At 41.1% G+C, this 20,918-nt stretch overlaps 1 protein-coding gene across 1 annotated transcript in view; it reads right to left on the bottom strand.

The window, feature by feature from the left end:
- Positions 1–20,918, bottom strand: part of dnajc17 (DnaJ (Hsp40) homolog, subfamily C, member 17) — a 98,417-nt gene that overhangs the window by 29,968 nt on the left and 47,531 nt on the right. The window contains 4 exon segments of the mRNA XM_052020501.1: positions 12,860–13,006; positions 16,156–16,236; positions 17,964–18,041; positions 19,478–19,527. Of these exon segments, the coding sequence (XP_051876461.1) occupies positions 12,860–13,006; positions 16,156–16,236; positions 17,964–18,041; positions 19,478–19,527 (356 nt within the window).

Raw genomic sequence — 20,918 nt, 5'->3', positions numbered from 1 at the left:
ACATGTCAACTTTAGCTGGCAGGCATGTTCTCTGAAACAAGTTATATCAAATCCCAAGTAGGAAGGCCCATTTAAACCCATTCTGTGTCCTGCATGCAGTTGGTCTTTGGGACTGCTGCCTCATGAACTGTTGATGCCACACACTGTCTGCTTAATTGCTAGATTATTTCCTTCCCAAACTGTGGCCTGTTGCTGTCAGAACAACCCCCAGGGAATGCTGGAGAATTGATGTGTGTTAATTAGTGACTGTAAGGAGTAAACCAATTAACTCCTTGTGTCCCTCCCGAATCACTCGGCTATATTTTGCCTTGAACAGCTGACTAACCAATTGTGATCATCGGCACCCAGCAGCAAATCCATCCTTTGTGTAAATATGGTGATAGAGCTAAAATGTAGTCAGATCACATCATCAATTAATTGAAGAGTCGTCTGTATAAGGGCATATTGTCTGAGGTTTGGTTTAATGTCATTGAAAAGTGCAAAATATAACTGAACCTCACTGGCAGCAGGAATGCCAGTCAAATTACAAGAATAGTTAGATTCCCAATCTTTGTTGGCTCACATTTGAAGTTGCCACTGGAAGTACTTCACGTGGTTAAGGTGGAGATACTGCTGCATCACAAGTCCCAGTTATGTAATTCAGTCAGTAGACTAACACCTTGTTCCATGGTGTGCAAGCTCTCTGTGACACCTTGCATGGAAAATGGCCACACAAGTAGTGGAGTTAAACTGTTGCCTTATGCAAGTATTTTCAGGAAAGGAATGGAGAATATTGAGTTATCAGAGAACAGTCAGAGAAAGCAGTGTGGAGGAAAGTAGAGCCAAAAACAAACTGCTGGAGGAACTCAAGTGTGTCGGGCAGTATCTGTAGAGGCAAATGGATAGTCGATGTTTCAGGTTGAGACTCTTCATCTGGACTGGAAAGTAGAAGATTCTGGGAAGCAGATTTGTTTGCTAACATTTGGCCAAGAGAAAGAACAAGCAAGTTCAAAACCAACTCAAACCCAGATGATGGTGTGTCACCGGTATTGGTTTATTATTGTCACTTGTACCAAGGTACAGTGAAAAACTTGTCTTGCATACCAATCGTACAGTTCAATTCATTACACAGTGCAGTTACATTGGGTTAGTACAGAGTGCATTGATGTAGTACAGGTAAAAACAATAACAATACACAGTAAAGTGTCACAGCTACAAAGAAAGTGCAGTGCAATAAGGTGCAAGGTCACAACAAGGTAGATCGTGAGGTCAGAGTCTATCTCATTGTATAAGGGAACCGTTCAAGTCATATCACAGTGGGGTAGAAGCTGTCCTTAAGTCTGGTGGTACATGCCCTCAGGCTCCTGTATCTTCTACCCGATGGAAGAGGAGAGAAGAGAGAATGACCTGGGTGGGTGGGGTCTTTGATTATGCTGGCTGCTTCACCAAGTCAGCAAGAGGTAAAGACAGAGTTCAAGGAGGGGAGGCTGGTGTCCGTGATGCTCTGAGCTGTCCCCACAACTCTCTGCAGTTTCTTGCGGTCCTGAGCAGAGCAGTTGCCGTACCAAGCCATGATACATCCAGATAGGATGCTTTCTATTTACCTCTCAACCAAGAGAAACAATTAGGTGGTCATTTATTTTATTTGCCTTAGTAGAATCTTACTATACACAGACTTACAGAACACTATGCGAGGTGCTTTAGGACATGTTAAGGACATGTAGTATGACATTCTTTCTTTTGAAAGTTAATTAACCATTGTCCCACTGGTGTCAAATGTATTTCTCAGCCCGTTATCACACTTCTTCAATCAATGCAGCAAATTCCTGCATTTTCTTCAGCACCTTATCTGATTAACTGCCTCTCATTAACCAATACTATAATTGTCATCAGTCTAGCCAAGAGATTTTAAAACAACATGTTATACTACTGGTAATTTTTCCCACATCTACAAAGATAATAGAGTATCCCATATCATATATTCACTTCAGCATAGACACAGTTTCATTGCATTGTTTCACAAATTGGAAACATCACATCCATGTCTGATCATTTCCAATCATCCATCAATATACATGAACCCTGGATGATCTCCCCTCCTGATCATGATGCAGAGGCTAATTGTAATTTAATAATTGCCAGCCCAGTTATGGTTAGCTAACTCAGTTCAGATAAAACAAGAAATCTGGAGACCAAGTTAGATGACTCAGAAACACATCCTCTTTACAAACTGATCCATAATAAAAAATCTACAAGTTTTAATGGAAATTTCTTAAATTGTCCAAGGCATTTACACTGTCTGGACCAGACCAATTTGACAGTTTTCAAATACGATGACTACCATCTACAAGTGCCATTCTATACTGCTTTTAGCATCACAATAACCCATCAAATAAATACCAATGTTGAACCACATGAGATAAAATTTAGACAGAGGGAGCAGGGATGTGGAGATGCTTTGGGAGGGTACTCCAGAGTTTAGGCCTTAAACTAAAAGGCATAGCCACAAACCGTGGAGTGATTACATTCAGTGGCCAGAAATGGAGGGAGGCATACATCTCAGGGAGTTGTTCGTCTGGGGGAGATTACGGAGATGAGGTAGGGCAACACCAAGGAGGGATTTGAAAACAGCAATGCTAACTTTAAAAATCGAGATTATCGCACTTATACCATATTCTTCAATTGCTCACCACCATCGATCAACCACAGGAACACACTCGCTGTCAGTAAATAACAACTCCCAGGCAGTTCACAAGCATTATGAAAAATGATCGATGGTTAAGTGTAACAGCATAGCTGTAAGCTCACTGAGAGGTTAGCATGACAGCTGTAAAACAACTTGAGTTTCTCTTTTGCAGTTCATAATGTAACCTGAAACTCCAGGCGAGATTACTGCCCTGTAATCACTTCCAGCTCTCAATTACCCTCTAAAGACTTTATAACGGCACATGGGAAATACTAGGTCTGCTTTGAGTAATGTATGCGACAGGCTCACTGAAGAGTTAAGTAACTCCAAATGCAATCACATAGTAAGAGTGGAACAAAGACAGGATGAGAAGCTTTCGCCTCAACTCTTCTGGGTGCTTATATTTAGCTGGTGACATTGTGTTCTTTACTTAAAAGGCAACTCATTTTTAGATCCTGTACCTCAACTTCCAGAACACAGCAATTTCCCCTTGGCCAATAGTTGGGAGGCAGACGATAATAACTTGGCAACAGCACCACCTCCATTATGAGTTTTCCTGTCCCACTTGCAGGGGCATGGCATATCCTTCTCCTGGCACGTCCTTACTTACTGCTAATCAGATTGGGGGAGGAAGGGGAAGCAATGAGATTCCTTCCGGGCATAAAAATTAGTCTGCCAAAATCCAACACCATCAAATCAGACTGCAGGTTATCTTTGTAGTTTTGACCCTCAGCCAACCCTTCTATTATCTTCACTCCCTGGTTTATCTTATATAATATGTTAATTAGCACTTCTGATAATCATTTGGATACATATTTTAATTTTAGGCTCAGATAAATGGGAGATATAAACGGAAAGGCAAATGTTTCTGCAGAATCCTGCTGCTATGATCCTGTGATCATTCAACATCGCGTGCAGTTTTCTCTTTAGCTTGTTCCTCTGAGCTAAATATTATTTTCTCAACAACTCTTAACTTCCTTAAAACAAAAGCATCCCTCCTTTGGCTCGGTTCAAGTTATGGCCTCCAGTCAGCAAGGCATAGGTCCAAGCCTCAGCCTGATACTCCAACGTAATACTGAGGAATTTCTGGAGATCCTGTCTTATGGATGAAACATGAATTTAAGATAAGATATTTGCCTGAAACATCCCAAGAGCAGCAGCAAGTTCTTTCAAAGTCTTGGCCAAAACTCGTTCCTTAACAAAACCACATACAACCAGTTGGCTTGGTGACTCTAACTTTAGTAGGATCATGCTGTGTGCAAATTGGCTACTATTTTGCCCTGGCCAAGACATGACTGCACTCTGTGGTTTTTGTGCACTGTGACCAGGTTCTGTAATATTTAGGTCCTTTCCTTCTAATTGACAGCATCTCAACAGGAATTGGTTTCAGCAATTCCAGATTAAGATGTTTTACATCCCTGAGCAGCATCAGGCTTTATCCTCCTTCAGAAAACATATCTATTTCATATATTATTATTTTAAGTCATGACTTTGGCTGATTTTGTCTTTATACTTTCTTAAAGATCACACACTTCAAAGACAAAGTCAAGTTTATTGTCAGATGCACAAGTGCAATGAAAAACTTACTTGCAGCAGCATCACAGGCACATAGCATGATGTAAGCAGCATTCACAAGAAAAACATAAATTATGCACAATTTTTACATGAAAGAACACAAATAAAACAAAAATAAAGCAAAGTGCATTTTAGTGCAAAGTGGTCATAGTGCTGCCAAACTGTAGTGATTAGGGTTTTACCGGTTGGTTCAAGAACCAAATGATTGAAGGAAAGTAGCTGTTCTTGAACCTGGTGGTGTGGGACTTCAGGCTTCTATGTCTCCTGCCCGATAGTAGCTGTGAGAAAATGGCATGGCCCAGATGGTGGGGATCTTTGATGATAGATGTTACCTTTTTTATACTTGTTATTTTTATTCTTTTTTGCCACTTGTTTATAGTTTCATTAAATTGATATTTCAATATCATTTGCTGTTTAAGAACAAGTACATAGTTCTCTGAAAGTGGCGACACAGGTAGACAGGGTAGTGAAGAAGGCATTTAGCACACTGGCCTACATCGGTCAGGGAGCTGAGTACAAGAGTTGAGACGTCACATTACAGCTGTACAGGACGTTGGTGAGACTGCAGTTGGAGTACTGTGTGCAGTTCTGGTCACCCAACTATAGGTAGGATGTCATTAAACTGGAAAGGGTGAAGATTCACAAGGATATTACTGGGACTGGAGGGGTTGAGTTACAAGGAGAGGCTGGATAGGCTGGGACTGTTTTCCTTGGAGCACAGGAGGTTGAGGTGTGACCTTATAGGGGTTTATAAAATCATGAAAAGTATAGATAAAATGAATGGTCACCGTCCTTTTCCCAGGGTAGGGAGTCTAAAACTAGAAGGCATAGGTTTAAGGTGAGAGATGGAAGATTTAACGGGAATTTGAGAGGGCAACTTTTTCACCCAGAGGGTGGTGGGTATATGGAACGAGCTGCCAGAGGAAGTGGTAGAGGTGGGTACAATTACAACATTTAAAAGACATTGGACAGGTACATGGATAGGAAAGGGTTAGAGGGATTTGGGTCAAACGCAGGCAAATGGAACTGGCTTAGAATCTTGGTCAGCATGGACAAGTTGGGCTGAAGGGCCCGTTTCCATGCTGTATAACTCTATGGATTTATGAAACAGGACTATTTATTTATGCATAGGTCAGCTGAATTATTAGCTTGAGGGGAGGCTTTTACCCAGCTGGTTGCTCCTATTCTGACCTCTCAGAGGGCAGTGAATGTCTGGAATTCTCCCTCCCTAAGGTGGTGGAGGCCAGATCGTTAGATGGGTTTGAGATGGAGATAGATAAATATTTGAAAGATTGAGGAGTTGAGGGCTATAGGGAGCAGGCACAGAAGAGGGGTCGAGGCCAGCACAGATCAGCTATTATCATATTGGATGGCAGAGCAGGCTTGAGGGAGCTTATTAGTGGCCTACTTCTACTTTCTTGTGGTTGTATGTTCTTGACTTAGTGTTGTAATCCTGCCTTGCTGCCCACATTTTATAGGAAAATACAGAATAGACTAAAATTAAATCCATACAAGCCTTTTGTGCTTGTGAAGCATATAAATTAAATTCCAAACACTATTTAAGAAGCAGAGCTCTGCAGGCTGGGATGGAGAGACAGGGAAATGTATTCAATAGCTGTGTTTATTGCCTTTTCTCAACTGCCCTTGAGCTGAGGCAGTTAAGGGTAACCATGGCAGTGGGTCTAGAGTCACATATAGACCAGTTTGTGTAAAGGTGGTGGATTTCATTCCCTCAGGATTGAGTGAGCCAGATGAGTGTTTTTTTTTAAACAACAATCTGGTAATTTCATGGTTACCATTACTGAGACTAGCTTTTTCTTTGAAGACCAGATTTGTTTAATTACTTGGATTTAAATTCCCCAGCTGTTGTGGTGTGATTTGAACTCATCTCTGGATCAATGGTCCAGGACCAGTGATACCAGTCCAATAACTTAACCACTATGCCTCTGTACCCCTACTTAATGCATTTGAAAGTTAAATTTTCTTGTGGGTTCGGGTGTGGTGGAAGCATTGGGGAAACTGGATCAAAATTTTTTACCATTGGCAACTGAAGTGGGCAGCGACAGTCACATTTTTTTTGTGATTCTGAGAATAAATAATTTTAGAATATTTTAGGTTGCAGAAGAAATTCTCCAGGATGTTGCCTGGATTGGAGCATTTCAGTTATAAGGAGAGATCAGATAGGCTGAGTATTTATCTTGGAGTAGAGGAAGCCGAGGGGCGATGTGATGGAGGGATACAAGATTATGTGAGGAATAGATAGGGTAAATAGAATCTTTTTCTTATACTGGGGGCGTCAAGGACAAGAGAGCATAGGCTTAAGGTGAGCCATAGGAGGTTTAGAGGGGATATGAGGGGGTGAATTATTTTCACACAGAGGTTGGAATCTGGAATGCACTGCCTGAGAAAATGGTGGAAGCCGATCTCTCAACATTTAAGAAACAGCTGGACAAGCACACGAATCACCAAGGCACAGATGGCCATGGACCCAAGGTGTGGAAATGTAGTATAATATAGTAAAATAAAGTTAGTTTTGCAATAATGCGCATTTCCATAATGCGAGCAACAATCAGGTGGAGAAACTGTGAGTTGAGCAGCATCTGTTAGAGGTGGGGGGAGGAATTGTTGACGTTTTGGGTTGAAACTTTGCATCAGGGCTCCCCTCACCCACTCTAACCTCACCCCCTCTGAATGCACAGCACTCTATTCACTTTGCACCAATCTCACTACCACCCCTTTCCATAACACGAATTGGTTATGATGTGATTGATGGATTAGGGAACATTATTTGCGTTAAGCAGGCTGTATTGGTTATAGCATGATCGCAATCGGAAAAACCTGCTTATATCTGTGCTCTGAAGGCAACTACAGCCTGTTCTGTTATTATACAACTTTCTATAACATTTCTTAGGAACATAACTATCCTGTTATAGCAGAACTACCTGTATAATATAATAGAAATTAATATAGATGGGTGCATAGGTTGACATAGACATGAAGGGCTGAAGAGCCCGTTTTTGTGCCGTACAACTCTATGACTAACATAAATGAGACGGATTCATGAAATAACCCATATTTTACTTTGGGCAAAACTAATCAGCATGTTTACGCTGTCTGAAACATCTTTAAATATCCCAAACCAAACTAGCCTATGCAGTACTTCATAAGTGTATACATTGTTTAGAGAAAATTTGTCCATTTAGGTCACACAACCCAGAACAAGAAAAGTGAGCAGCTAGGTCTTTTCTTTATGATCCCGACTGAGATGTTAAGAACTCTACAGCTCTTTGGAATATTTCACTTCGAGGGGCGTTCCATATCTGTGAAAACTGACATTTCAATAGCTTGTAAATTGGCATCTCTGATGATGCAGCACTCCTATGCTTCAACTAATAACCAAGATGTGGTTTTAAAATGAGAAATGGTTAACATGTGAGCTTCATTATCCCATTATTTCTTTGGCCTCTAATCACACATCACCTGAAGAATACAACTGATCTATGCAAGGCATAGACCATTAACGAGTTTTACATATTTATCTGGTGAACATGCAAGTCTTCTGGATATGCCTTTGCACTGAAGGGGGGCAAATCTCGACAGCGATTCGTCTTGTCAAACCAATCTTAACCAGAGACGCTGAAACCAATGGTCTGATCGTTTGCTGATATCACCTCATTTAGCACTGAATCAAGATTAAACAAACGCTGTTGATGTTTAGCTGGAAAGGAGCAGAAGCATTCGGAGACCAGCTGTAAAGTTCGATGAAAAGCACTACTGTCTTTTGCCCCAGTTCAGGAAGCATTCATTTTAAATCAAAGGGCTGCTGAATAGATAAGATATCCTGCACATAGGACACTTGCGAAAGAAAAACACACCAAGATCTGAACTTCCACTTCCCACTGTGAAACTGCTACATTCCCACAATTCATTGACTTCAAAAATAATAACCAAAAAAGAAAAATCAATATTTGTTCTTGGACTGATTTCTTTGGATTTTTTTTAAATGGATGGACAAGTAACTCACAGGGGAGCAATTCTATCATAGTCTGCCAGCTCATATCAAGTTTCTGTTGCTTCCTGTTCAGTTCTGGCTGCTTTGAAATTTTCCTTTTATTTTTCCAGCAATTATCTTTCCCTCGTTTGTTTACAATGGCTGCGTGTGAATTACTGATGAACCTCAGCAAAGGCCTTTCTCAGCAACACCTTCCAAAGAACCTGGACCAGTCGAGTTACTTGGAGACACAAGAGATTCTTCAGATGCTGGGATCTGGAGCAACACGCAGAATGCTGGAGGAATTCAGCAGGTCAGGCAGCATCTATGGAGGAAAAATAAACAGTCTGTTATTTTGACTGTTTGTTTCCCTCCACAGATGCTGCCTGACCTGCTGAGTTCCTCCAGCATTTTGTGTGTGTTGCTCCAGTCAAGTTACTGATGAGTGCGTGCCTTTTCCCTGGTCCCAATTGCAGCAGGGGGTGGGTCCAATTCCATGGGAAGTGGGAGCTGTTCTGCTTTTTGGTTCAACCATGCACTCTATGTACAATTCAGCACTGTAAGCACCCAACAATTACTCATCAGTAGCACACTAACATCATCCAACACCAGCCTCTACCCACCCCCACACAACTGGCAATTAGGGGGTCATGCACAAGCAAAGCCAGGAAATTTACGCCTTGCCGAAAGGAGGCAAAATCAAATGCAGCACCTCAGGAGCTGCGAAGGATGATGATATTGGTTAACCCATTTATCACAATGATCGCAGGATTATCATTTCTGTACGGCTCAAGTTCTACACTGTGTTTTTACCTACAAGATCACTGTGGGCACCATCTGCTTTCCTATTAAGAGACACCCAAATTTTATTGATAATGTTTATTGAGTAATTGTTGGCGGGATCAGCACTTCGAGCAAAAAATTAAATTTTACAGCAAAGATGTTGTAAAGGACTTATGGATTGGTGTGTGGGAAGTGGTAGGTTCATTGGGTAACCTCCCCATCATTACTCTGGCCTTGGAAGTCTCCTCATCATTCTGGCTGCAAGGTATTTGAGTTTGATGTTGAGGGCTGAAAACAAGGGATCTTAGGAAGTAGTGGATACCCCTCTTCAAATGGTATTTCCATATTATCTGATGTTAGGGGTGGATAGCAAAGGAGGGGAGGGGGCAAAAGAAAGAAAGAGGAGGCACTTCCTCTGGCAGATAAAGAACTGAAACAATGCACTCAATTTAAGTCGTTCTTACAAGTGATTGGCAGACTCCACGCTCCCTTGTGGTCTCCATGTTCCCTTATGCAAAGGTAAGGGGACCACTTTTGCAAGAGGCCATGACACATCTTGATGAAAGAGAGAACAGACATTTGCCACCGTGTAAACTACGGGCACGGCTGCAGCAATGCTGTAACTTGATAGCACTATGGATGTCTGGCAGAAATGTTTTTTTTTGCCATGATAAATAGAGCAAATTTTATTTCTTCAAACAGGAAAAAGTAAATGCATGGGAAGAAAACAAGCATCAGGGAAAACAATTATTGATCTAGGGTGGCACTGAAAAGGGACATGTACATCATGCACCCATCAGGATATCTTTCACTTTCCCTATTCTTTCCTGGGGTGCATTGAGGATTTTATCATGAAGACTGGACTAAGATATGGCTTTCCATATTTAACTGCATCTTTGACCTAGTTTTGCACTAATCTGCGAGTGATTCATTCTTCAAAAGTCCACGAGTGAGCTTTTTTGGTGCAAGCTTCAGTTATCATTCAAGTTATGACTTTAAAACAACAAGAAGAAATCACCAGTGTAGCTCTACACCCATGTTCTAGTGTGGGAATTTTTAAAACTGCCTTGCAATATTGTTGCTGGTGGCTGCTGTATTTTCTCCCCATTGGCATGTAAACTTATAGCTGGAAAAGAAGAGTAATTTTGTCTGCAACACCTTGTCAATTAAGCACTGAGTTTCCAATATCAAGAACAAATCAAACCCCAGAGATTAAATTCCTGCCAGCAACACTTCATATTGCACTTAGAATTAGGTCTCCACTTAGTGTACAGGAGCCTTCAGTAAGTGACATGGGTGAGTTACAGCACTGCTTGCAGCTACCACCAACTTATGACAATAATGGTGTTTTCACTTCGATATTTAATCATAAGAGGATCTTTAATCTAAAGAAACTAGAATAATAGTAGCCATATTGCAGGATTTTGATAATTTCTTTTACCTCACACAAAAGATTTGAAAATAATGAGTTAGTTTCAATATTTTGCTTCAGGAAAATTAGTAGCTACCTAGATAAAATGTGTTTTATCCCAGAGTCTAAATAATAAGCTATTTGCTAGGTTAGCAACACATCCAAAGAACATCTCATAACCTAAGAGCACATTGTGACCAGTAAGTCAGAAATTCATTTGGCCCATGTAGCAGTAAAAAGCAAAATAAATATAAACAGAAAATTAAAAAGAAACTGGAGATGCTGGAAATCTGAAATCCAAATAGAACACACTGGAAATACTCAGCAGCATCTGTGGAAAGAGAAAGAACTTTGACCATACATTTTAACTGATGTTACCTTACCTGCTGAGTGTTTCCAGCATGTTCTGTTTTTATTAAAATTCAGACAGGTGTTTTGAAAAAGAAAGCCGAGCTAACAAGCAGGCAATAGGGGAAACAATTGCAAGGGCTTTTGCTGAGGTGAAGAGATGCTGGAGAACAGACCAATGTGAGGAAATGTGATACCTTCTTGATTTTGTCTCATTAAAAAAGTTGCACAGAATGCATTATGCAAATCTGAATATAACCTTTGCTCTCTGCACTCATATACTGTAAAGTAAAGCAACTCAATGATTTATATCAATTAAGGCCAATTTGGTGTGTTTACAGAGTATAATGACATGCAAAACATAGAAGTACGTGGCTCAGTTTATGAGGGAGGATTATCATGTTAGATTCCAGGATTATCCTTTAATACAAGTGAATAAAAGGTAGTGAGAGTCAAATTCTATAAAAGACCCTCAAGTTCATTTACAGGATCAACTGATGCCAGTGAAACAAGCAGATTATCTAGAGAAAACCTGAATCTGAAACAGATTCAATGTAGTAAACACCATTACTATTTATAGAATAAGGTAACTGGTCCTTCATGTCTATGCCAGACCTATGACAATATTAGCACAAGTAATTAATAATTAAAGATTTTCATTTTCCCAAATACATCCAATTCCCAACAACTCTCCATGCCAAATTAACTTTGGTAACGAATTCAAAATGTTGTCCACTAATTAATTAGACTCACCAACCTACAGGAAGAATTTTTCACCCTTTATTAAGGACTCTCAATTTCTCTGTTGCAGATGGTTTATTCTTTGTATTTTAAAAAAGCTGAATTTCTCCCAGATAGACCGGGGTCTGTAATGTGGCTAACATATCTACCAACTACCTTGCTCTACTTTCAAGAGTTCTTCTCATTCTGTGAGCACATTGTGTAAACACGACGGAAGATCAATTAGAGTTGAATGGCATTTTGATGGAGAAAGTTTGAAGGTGCCTAGTAGTTTATAACTTATTATCTTTATTAAGTTAAGAATACCATGTTATAGTAGTTGCACTTGGGTACCTTTTACAGACTACAAAACCTTTCTACTGTATAGCTATAACCATGTGATCTTATAGAAGAGGGCTCCTGCTGTACAATAAATACAGCATGCTCATACAGATGCGAATCATGAGATTTAGGTAAAATTACTACTAGATGCACCATTTCGATACATACATCAGTTGAATGCAGCTTGTCTGCACATATATTCATACATATACAAAAGTGCAAAGACATAGATTGTACCCTGCCCTTCAAAGGTGGAAAGAAGACCTGGGTTTAACAACTTATCCAGCTTGTCAGTTATAGTTATGTCCTAAATATTAGAATGTGAAGTAAATAAGCAACCCACTGACTCACTGGTATTAGACAGCCCTAAAGGGATTTTACCAGATTGTTTTTAGATTATTAAAAAAAAAATGATTAAAATGGCCATGGGTTTCATTTTTAAACAATATTACTACTCTGAATAACATGCTTACGACCAGAACACAAGGTTGTCTTTGTATGGGGGGATAAAAAAGTCGACATTCTCCTCACCTCTTGAAAGCACTGTGTGTTGCTGAAGCGTAGCTTGCAATCTCCCTTAAATATCAGATCAAAACACCTCATTGAACCCAGAACTAATATGCCAACAGACAGTTGTGGTCAAATCCAATGCTTACAATGTCTGCACACACTTTCCCATAGGAGTGACTGGATAGCATTTAGGACCAGAAACTGTGTCTAATTCCCCCCTGCCTACATCACAGATCTAACAGCAAGCTGAAATAACCAAGATCTTAGAACACAAAGAATATCCAAGTCTAAGCTCTAGTTTATTAAATAGAACTCTCCTGGGTGAAGTTTTCAATCATTAGGGCATCTAGTAGCCTGACCGCCACCATTGAGACAAACGTCCTTGCTTTGCTGTCTGACATGTGAAGGACCAGTGCAAAATATCTACTTGACATCACAGCTGCCTGTGCCCCAATTGAACTGGAGTGTTGCAATGATACTGCGAAACCCAGAGATGTATTCACTGCCATCCTACCTGTAACAGACTGTGTGCACTTGTCTTCACAGAAGTTGATGAGACATTTGCAGCATTGTTTGTTGTGTTTACAGGGGGTTGTCCTTCCAGCCAGGAAATCTTCAAGGGGTTACTTATTAAACCAGACTCATTCTTGAAAGCCAGCTCCTGCTCAAAATAAAGAGAGAGTCATTTGGCATTGATAATTTTAGAGCTCATAACCAGTTCTCTCTCAAACTTTTAATAAGAATCAAGGGTCTCCACCTTACAATGTAAGTGCCCCAACTTCCAGTTCCCACCTTGCATCACAAATCAACTGAGCAAGTGAAGCACTGTCAGGTCTTCAGAGTTCCAGCTTCATTTTCCTTAGTAAGAGGGTCTATGGCATCAGCAAGATATCTTACGCAAAACTAGCAATGACCAGTGGCTCTGACATCCACCATCATGAAGTGCTTTGAGAGGTTGGTCATGGCACGCATCAACTCCAGCCTACCAGACAACCTGGACCCATTACAATTCGCCTATCAGCGAAACAGGTTTACAGCGGATGCCATCTCCCTGGCCCTACACTCAGCTCTGGAGCATCTGGACAGTAAAGACACATACGCTAGACTATTGTTTATTGACTACAGCTCTGCCTTCAATACAATAATTCCAAGCAAGCTTGTCACCAAACTCTGAGACCTAGGACTCAACACCCCCCCTCTGTAACTGGATCCTTGACTTTCTAACAAACAGACCACAATCAGTGAGGAAATGCAGCAATACTTCCGGCACAATTATTCTCAACACTGGTGCCCCACAAGGCTGCGTCCTCAGCCCTCTACTATACTCCCTATATACTCACGACTGTGTGGCCAGATTCTGTTCTAACTCCATCTACAAGTTTGCAGATGACACCACCATTGTATGCTGTATCTCAAACAGCGATGAGTCGGAGTACAGGAAGGAGATAGAGAGCTTAGTGGAATGGTGTCATGACAACAACCTTTCCTTCAATGTCAACAAGACAAAAGAGCTGGTCATTGACTTCAGGAAAGGGGGCGGTGTACATGCACCTGTCTACATCAATGGTGCTGAGGTCAAGAGGGTTGACAGCTTCAAGTTCCTGGGAGTGAACATCACCAACAGCCTGTCCTGGTCAAATCACGTAGATGCCACGGCCAAGAAAGCTCACCAGCGCCTCAACTTCCTCAGGAGGCCAAAGAAATTTGGTTTGTCCCCTTTGACTCTCACCAACTTTTACCGATGCACCATAAAAAGCATCCTATCTGGATGTATCATGGTTTGGTAAGGCAACTGCTCTGCCCAAGACCGCAAGAAGCTGCAGAGAGTTGTGGACACAGCCCAGTGCATCACGGACACCAGCCTCCGCTCCTTGGGCTCTGTCTTTACCTCTCATTATCTTGGTGTAGCAGCCAGCATAATCAAAGACCCCACCCACCAGGGACATTCTCTCTTCTCTCCTCTTCCATCGGGTAGAAGATACAGGAGCCTGAGGGCACGTACCACCAGACTTAAGGACAGCTTCTACCCCACTGTGATAAGACTATTGAACAGTTCCCTTATACAATGAGATGGACTATGACGTCACGACCTACCTTGTTGTGACCTTGCACGTTATTGCACTGCACTTTCTCTGTAGCTGTGACACTTTACTCTGTACTGTTATTGTTTTTACCTGTACTACATCAATGCACTCTGTACTAACCCAATGTAACTGCACTGTGTAATGAATTGACCTGTACGATCGGTTTGTAAGACAAGCTTTTCACTGTACCTCGGTACAAGTGACAATAATAAACCAATACCAAGCCAGAGTGGCTGATACCACAAGCCAGGTAGACACATAACCTGGTAAAATGACACATCCCAATGTGTTTAAGAGAACAATGCATTCATTCATTTTACATGAAGTCAACTATATTACGTGACACCACCAATAAATTTTAAATGACAATAAGGGCATTGTCCCAGTGCTCTGCTTGGGAGATGTGTCATACTACGTAGATAATGACGTGTGCTGATTAACCTAATCTGCTGTGCAAATGCTTCTAATTGATAGCAATTCATAGGTGCAGCCAAGTTGAGCATGGGCCACGATCTCTTCCACAGTCGATAGGCCGCTGGTACATTGCTTTACATTTAGGTTGAGCTTGCAAAGGATTCCAGCCCTGGGCCAGCAAATCTCAGAGCACTTAGGAGGAGGTTGGGGGTACCACAGGGATGGCAAGAAATTGTCCACTTTTTTTTGGTGCTTAAACAGCCAATAGCCATCACAAAGTGAGTCAGACCTTAAAGAACACCCTTCCTGGCAATCAAAGCACAGCAGCGTATAAGGTGCCATAGATGTGAGGAAAAACAGGTGATTGGGGTGAGAGTAGAGATGGTGCTCCTGCACTGGTCTGGGCAACCCCGATACCCGAACAACAGTGAGGCATGAGATCACCAAGGGGCCGGTCATCTTGGTATCTTGCACTGAGCCTTGTTATGTAGGAGGTGCAGTGATTTTCATTAGTGTTGCTTGTGGACAAAAATGGAGAGCAGAAACATAAATATGGCAAAAGTCAAGGGCACTGTATGGACCCTTAGTCTGCACTTCTTTGTGGACTTGCTGTGGGGTTTGCACCTTGTTTTATTGTGTGAAAAACGCAGATGGTACCTTTAAACAGCCAGTCTGTATTGGTAAATGCAGGAACAGCTACTGAACACCTGATGACGTTGTCATACATGCACCTGATTCCAGCAAAATGTGACAATGCAAAGGTGAAAGATGGCTGGAAGCATTAGGGCCAATTTCTCAATGGATTCTAATCTGGAAACAATTGCTGGTGCAATCTAACATATGCAAAACAGTTTTTATGAACATATCCAATTGTTAGAAAAAACGTACACAAATGCATTTAATTTCAAGGCAAGAATATCCTCATTATTTAGTGAAGTGTGTTCAAACAGCAGCCCATGCAGGGCATGGAAACTTTGAAACCTGGCAGTATGGCCTCTTAAACCCAGTGTTTTTACGTTATGTTCATGGTTTTATCCAGCTTGAAATTCCTGGCCTGGTGATCTGGAATTATTATCGTTCTGTTGGATGAATAGTGGATCAGAGTATGAGCAGCTTGTGATGTACAGGAATTAATGGGAAAGGGGATGGAAATTTCTATCTTTTCATCCAAACGGCTCAGCTGAAGCCTCTGGTGAGTGTTCAGAGTGATAAGGTTAACTCACAAAGGTTACAACTCCTATAGAAAAGATTAGTAGTAGAGCGACTATTTGTCCATCAGTTTCAAATGGAAAGAAAAGCGTGCAATACTCACAGCAGTCTTGGTTGAGGAGAATTCCACTATGGCACTACCTTTCTTTTTACTGGATACAAGCAGGTTCAAAACTTCGCCATACTGCAGGAAGAAACAGCTGTCCATCAATATCTGATAACCAGGTTACCCTGAGCACAGAACATCAGCTTCTGCCAGTTCTGGGCTTTACAGCATTTAATCTTCATTATGGTCCTCTTTTAACAACAAATTCCCAACTCGCTGGAGAAAGACTGCATGGCAACCAGCTAAGCATCTCTACACAGGAGTTTCAATGCCCAAGAGTGTGACACATTTGAGTTGGTCATTTTTTAAAAACTAAAATGTGCTAAAAAACTAAACTATCATGTTAAATCTGTGTTGATCTATATTTCTCCCACTTGCTCCTCCTTAAGCTTTTGTACTGCTGTCATCATTTTACTCTTCTCTCCATAGTAGAGAAGTGAAGAGAATCAGAGAAGTTTCTCTTACAAATACACAAACAAAACTTTAGGTATCACATTAACTTTTCCATGTTTCCTCCACAGAAAACAATATACATGCTAAGGTGGTCTTTGACAGCAGAGAGGGAAGGTCGTCCCTGGTGTGGACTTGAGGAGGGGGCAGTATTGGGTGGTGTGTGCATTGTGTGTTGGTCAATGAATTCCTTTGTTTGATGTGTCAGTTTTTGACCCCTTAAGTTACTATCCTCCTGCTCACTATCTCTCCCTTTGCAATTCCTGGCATGAGCATACAACAATTTCTCTACCGACACTGATAAATACAGCAAAAAAAAGTTACATCTTGTAGAAAAATGAATAGTGGAAGAACTATAATTTGCTAATCAGAGGCTGGTAAACTTGGGTATATGAAATGATTATTCACATTTTTGCTTACAAGCAACTTTCAGATCAGAGTAGTCAAGCCATTTTGGGTTAGGTTGACCATGCTTTGCATCTTACTCACACCTCCCTGTCTCCCTTGCCTACCAGTCACTTTGTTGCTATCTTCCTCCCTCCCACGACTCCTTACCCAATTCCTCAAGACAAGTAACATCTCCTGTTGTCTGATTTGACATGGACAGCTATATATCTACAGGATCGTACACCTCAAAGGTGTGAATGGACCTTCTATTCACAGGAACTGCCTTCAATATGATATTACTCTGGTGCTTCGCTTGCTTGAAAAAGGAGTGGATCATCTTTGACAGAAGGAAGCCGGCAAACAACAATGAATCTGATAACTGCTAGAGTATGTCAGTACAAGATTAAAAACTTGTAACTTTCCCCTTAAATCTATTTTGAAATCTGCTTTGGTCAGTCAACAGGAATCTGTTCTGTAATGCTGTCCTAAAATGGAAGGAGAATGATTACTGAAGTGGACCAGCAATCCAGAAATTATGATTTCAAATCTGGGCAAGGCAAGTTGTAAAATTCAATTGAATTAATTATTTGATCATAATTTGGCTTCAAGAAAAATGACAATTAAGATGCCATGTTACTCAAAAAGAAAAAAAGTGATTAGTGTACTTTGATGCATTGAGAAAAAGCCAGATAAGTTCAAAAGAGAGGACAATTTAGAAACGTAGGTTGATGGGGTTGAATGAAGAGGGTTTGTATGAGGGGATGGAACCTATGGGTTGAATAGTCTGTTTCTCTACTTTAGGTGTTACGTAACTACAGATGAGTAGTGTAGATTTCAAAATTGTCTCACTTTCCCAAGTAAATTGTTTCCCATCATAACTGACAAACTTGGATAGATACCAGGTGGTTGTGTTAGGAGAAGGACAGGAAGAGTTCTTCGTCCGATGGCTCCACTGCAGAAGAACTCACCTTTTGCAAAATTGATAGGAGAAATTCGTGAGAATAACCACCATTTGATTCGTCATCCTTGCTACATTTCCATTTCAGCTATCGGAGAGAGAAAAAGAAGTGGGAAGAGATCAACTCATTAATGTTGGGCAACACTTGAGAGTTCGGTCTTTCCATCACTGACTAACAGAAGCAGGCTGATTCAAACCTTTATCACTTGAGTAGATAAGCAAGAAATATCTTGGAAGTGTTAAGTCTTGCCCAATTCATTATAATCAAACCTTTTTTCAACACGGCTGTCCTACAAGGCTGTGTTCTCAGCCCCCTACTCTACTCCCTATACACCCTGCGTGGCCAGATTCTGCTCTAACTCCATTTACAAGTTTGCAAATGATACCACTGGAGTGGGCTGTATCTCAAATAACAATGAGTCAGAGTACAGGGAGGAGATAGAGAGCTTAGTAACATGGTGTCATGACAACAACCTTTCCCTCAATGTCAGCAAAACAAAAGATCTGGTCATTGACTTCAGGAAAGGGGGGTGATGCACATGCACCTGTCTATATCAACGGTGCTGAGGTCGAGACGGTTGAGAGCTTCAAGTTCTCAGGAGTGAATATCATCAATAACCTGTCCTGGCCCAATCACGTAGATGCCACGGCCAAGAAAGCTCACCAGTGTCTCTATTTCCTCAGGAGGCTGAAGAAATTTGGCATGCCCACTTTGACAATCACAAAATTTTATCGATGCACTATAGAAAGCATCCTATCTGGATGCATCACAGCTTGGTATGGCAACTGCTCTGCCCATGACTGCAAGAAACTGCCTATGGAAGACAGGTTTTTTCACTGTACCTCAGTACAAGTGACAATAATAAACCAATTCCAATTCCCTCTAGTGAAATCAGCAAGATACCATAGTAAAAGTGCATGACCACAATGAAGCAACATCCTCTGTGGCACATCATTTTATAGTTCTTGAACTTAGTTTCTTGCAACCATGAAGGACAATAATTCAGTTGCACTAACTGATAAGGGTAACTGGTGTGTCAACTGCTTTGGACCAAGCAGGACAGTACATTTGTCCTCAGTGCAGCCGAGGAGAAAGATAAATTATTTAGTTATACTTCTCATCTCTATTCAATGGCTGTTGTCGTTAACTAACTCCTGACTGATTGGCCTGCAGCTGATAGGGAAACACTGTCCAGTGGAACAGGCCATCTTCATTAAACAACTCAATGTGACATTTTATAGATCCATTGAAGCCAATAGTACCTTGTGTTGGCAAGTCTGCACTGTTCAGCACAGAACCAAGGAAGAATGCTGAAATTTAAAAGGCAAATCAGCAGAAATTATGAAAATATTTAAAACTAGAAATCAAAAGGGAAAGTGCCCAGCTCATAAGTAAATTTGGTATGTTCCAAGGAATTGCATTCCCAGTTTCCTAATCTACGCATAATTCTCAATAACTCTGAACCTTACAGGAACTCCACTTCATAAGACATTAACAAAAGCCAACATGAGAACTAGACTTACTTTCAGCTTGGGGGTTGATTTGGTTTTGGAATCTGTTTGGACATCAGAACCTAGAACAAAAGGAAACCATATTACCGAATGGACATTGACATAGCAAGTAGCTGTGTAAGTATTTACTGATTTTTCACCATACCTCAGAAAAATTAAAATAAAATAATTATAAATAACCACTGCAAGCAATTGTAGTGCACAATGCCAAGATTATTATACTCTATTAAAAGTGAACATTGCTTTTCCCTCACATTCATCCCTGTCTTGCTCCTCTGTTCTCCCCATTCACCTTCCTCACCAGAATGCTCCAAGCTCATCTCTCTCCCAAACTCTGACCCTGGTTCTCTCTGAACAACCCCCACCTCACTCCCCTTGGCTCTCTCACAAACCCCTCATCTCCTTTGTCTCCATTCTGCTCTTCCCTCAAGTCTTCTCACCTCCACTTCACTCTTTGTCAACTCCTCCTCACCATTACTACATCCTGTAAAGCAATCTGTAATTTGGTGTCAAGCATGCATAAAAAATGCTCTCTTGCCTTTTTCACTTCCTTATAATTTAGTATTTTCTGACACACTGTTTTCACTGGCCTGCTAATGAAGTCTCCAGAAGCGGACAACGTTCTAACATTTGGCGTAACCAGTCCCTCTTTACAAAACTAGTTTCCCCACACAAACAACTGACAGTGCAATATACAAAATAAATCTCCTATCAACCTGTCACAGTACTTTCAAATATGTTTAATAATTCCCAAGTAAAGGTCACCATTTACTCTGCATTTCCTCCCAAGAGGTGATCAAATTAAATTTCACGTGCCCAGGAGACTCCAGTGAATTGAGCATCCCGCTGAATAAATTGGTTTATTATTGTCACATGTACCAAGGTACAGTGAAAAACTGTTTTGCAATGCATCCATATAGATCATTTCATCACATCAGTGCATTGAGGTAGTACAAGGGAAAACAATAACAGAGTGCAGAATCAAGTGTTACAGTTACAGAGAAAGTGCAGTGCAGATAGGACAATAAGGTATAATGCCATAAACAAGGTAGATTGTGAGGTCAAGAGTTCATCTCATCGTACTAAGGAACTGTTCAATTGTCTCATAACAGTGGGATAGAAGTTGTCCTTGAGCCTGGTGGTACATGCTTTCAGGCTTTTGTATCTTCTGCCTAATAGGAAGGGGAGAAGAGAGAATGTCCGGGGTGGGTGGGGTCTTTGATTATGCTGGCTGCTTTACCGAGGCAGTGAGAAGTGTAGACAGACTGCATGGGAGGGGGGCTCGTTTCTGTGATGTGCTGAGCTGTGTCCACAACTCTTCGCAGTTTTCTTGGCAGTCTCAGGCAGAGCAGTTTGCCATACCAAGTCATGACACAGCCGGATAGGATGCTTTCTGTGGTGCATCAATCACATTTAAGGAGGGTCATAAGGGACATGCCAAATTCTTTAGCTT

This window comes from Pristis pectinata, chromosome 1 (genome assembly GCF_009764475.1).
Source record: "Pristis pectinata isolate sPriPec2 chromosome 1, sPriPec2.1.pri, whole genome shotgun sequence".
Lineage (NCBI taxonomy): Eukaryota > Metazoa > Chordata > Chondrichthyes > Rhinopristiformes > Pristidae > Pristis > Pristis pectinata.
The sequence above is the reverse complement of the archived record's forward strand: the minus strand, read 5'-3'. Positions and strand labels throughout refer to the sequence as shown.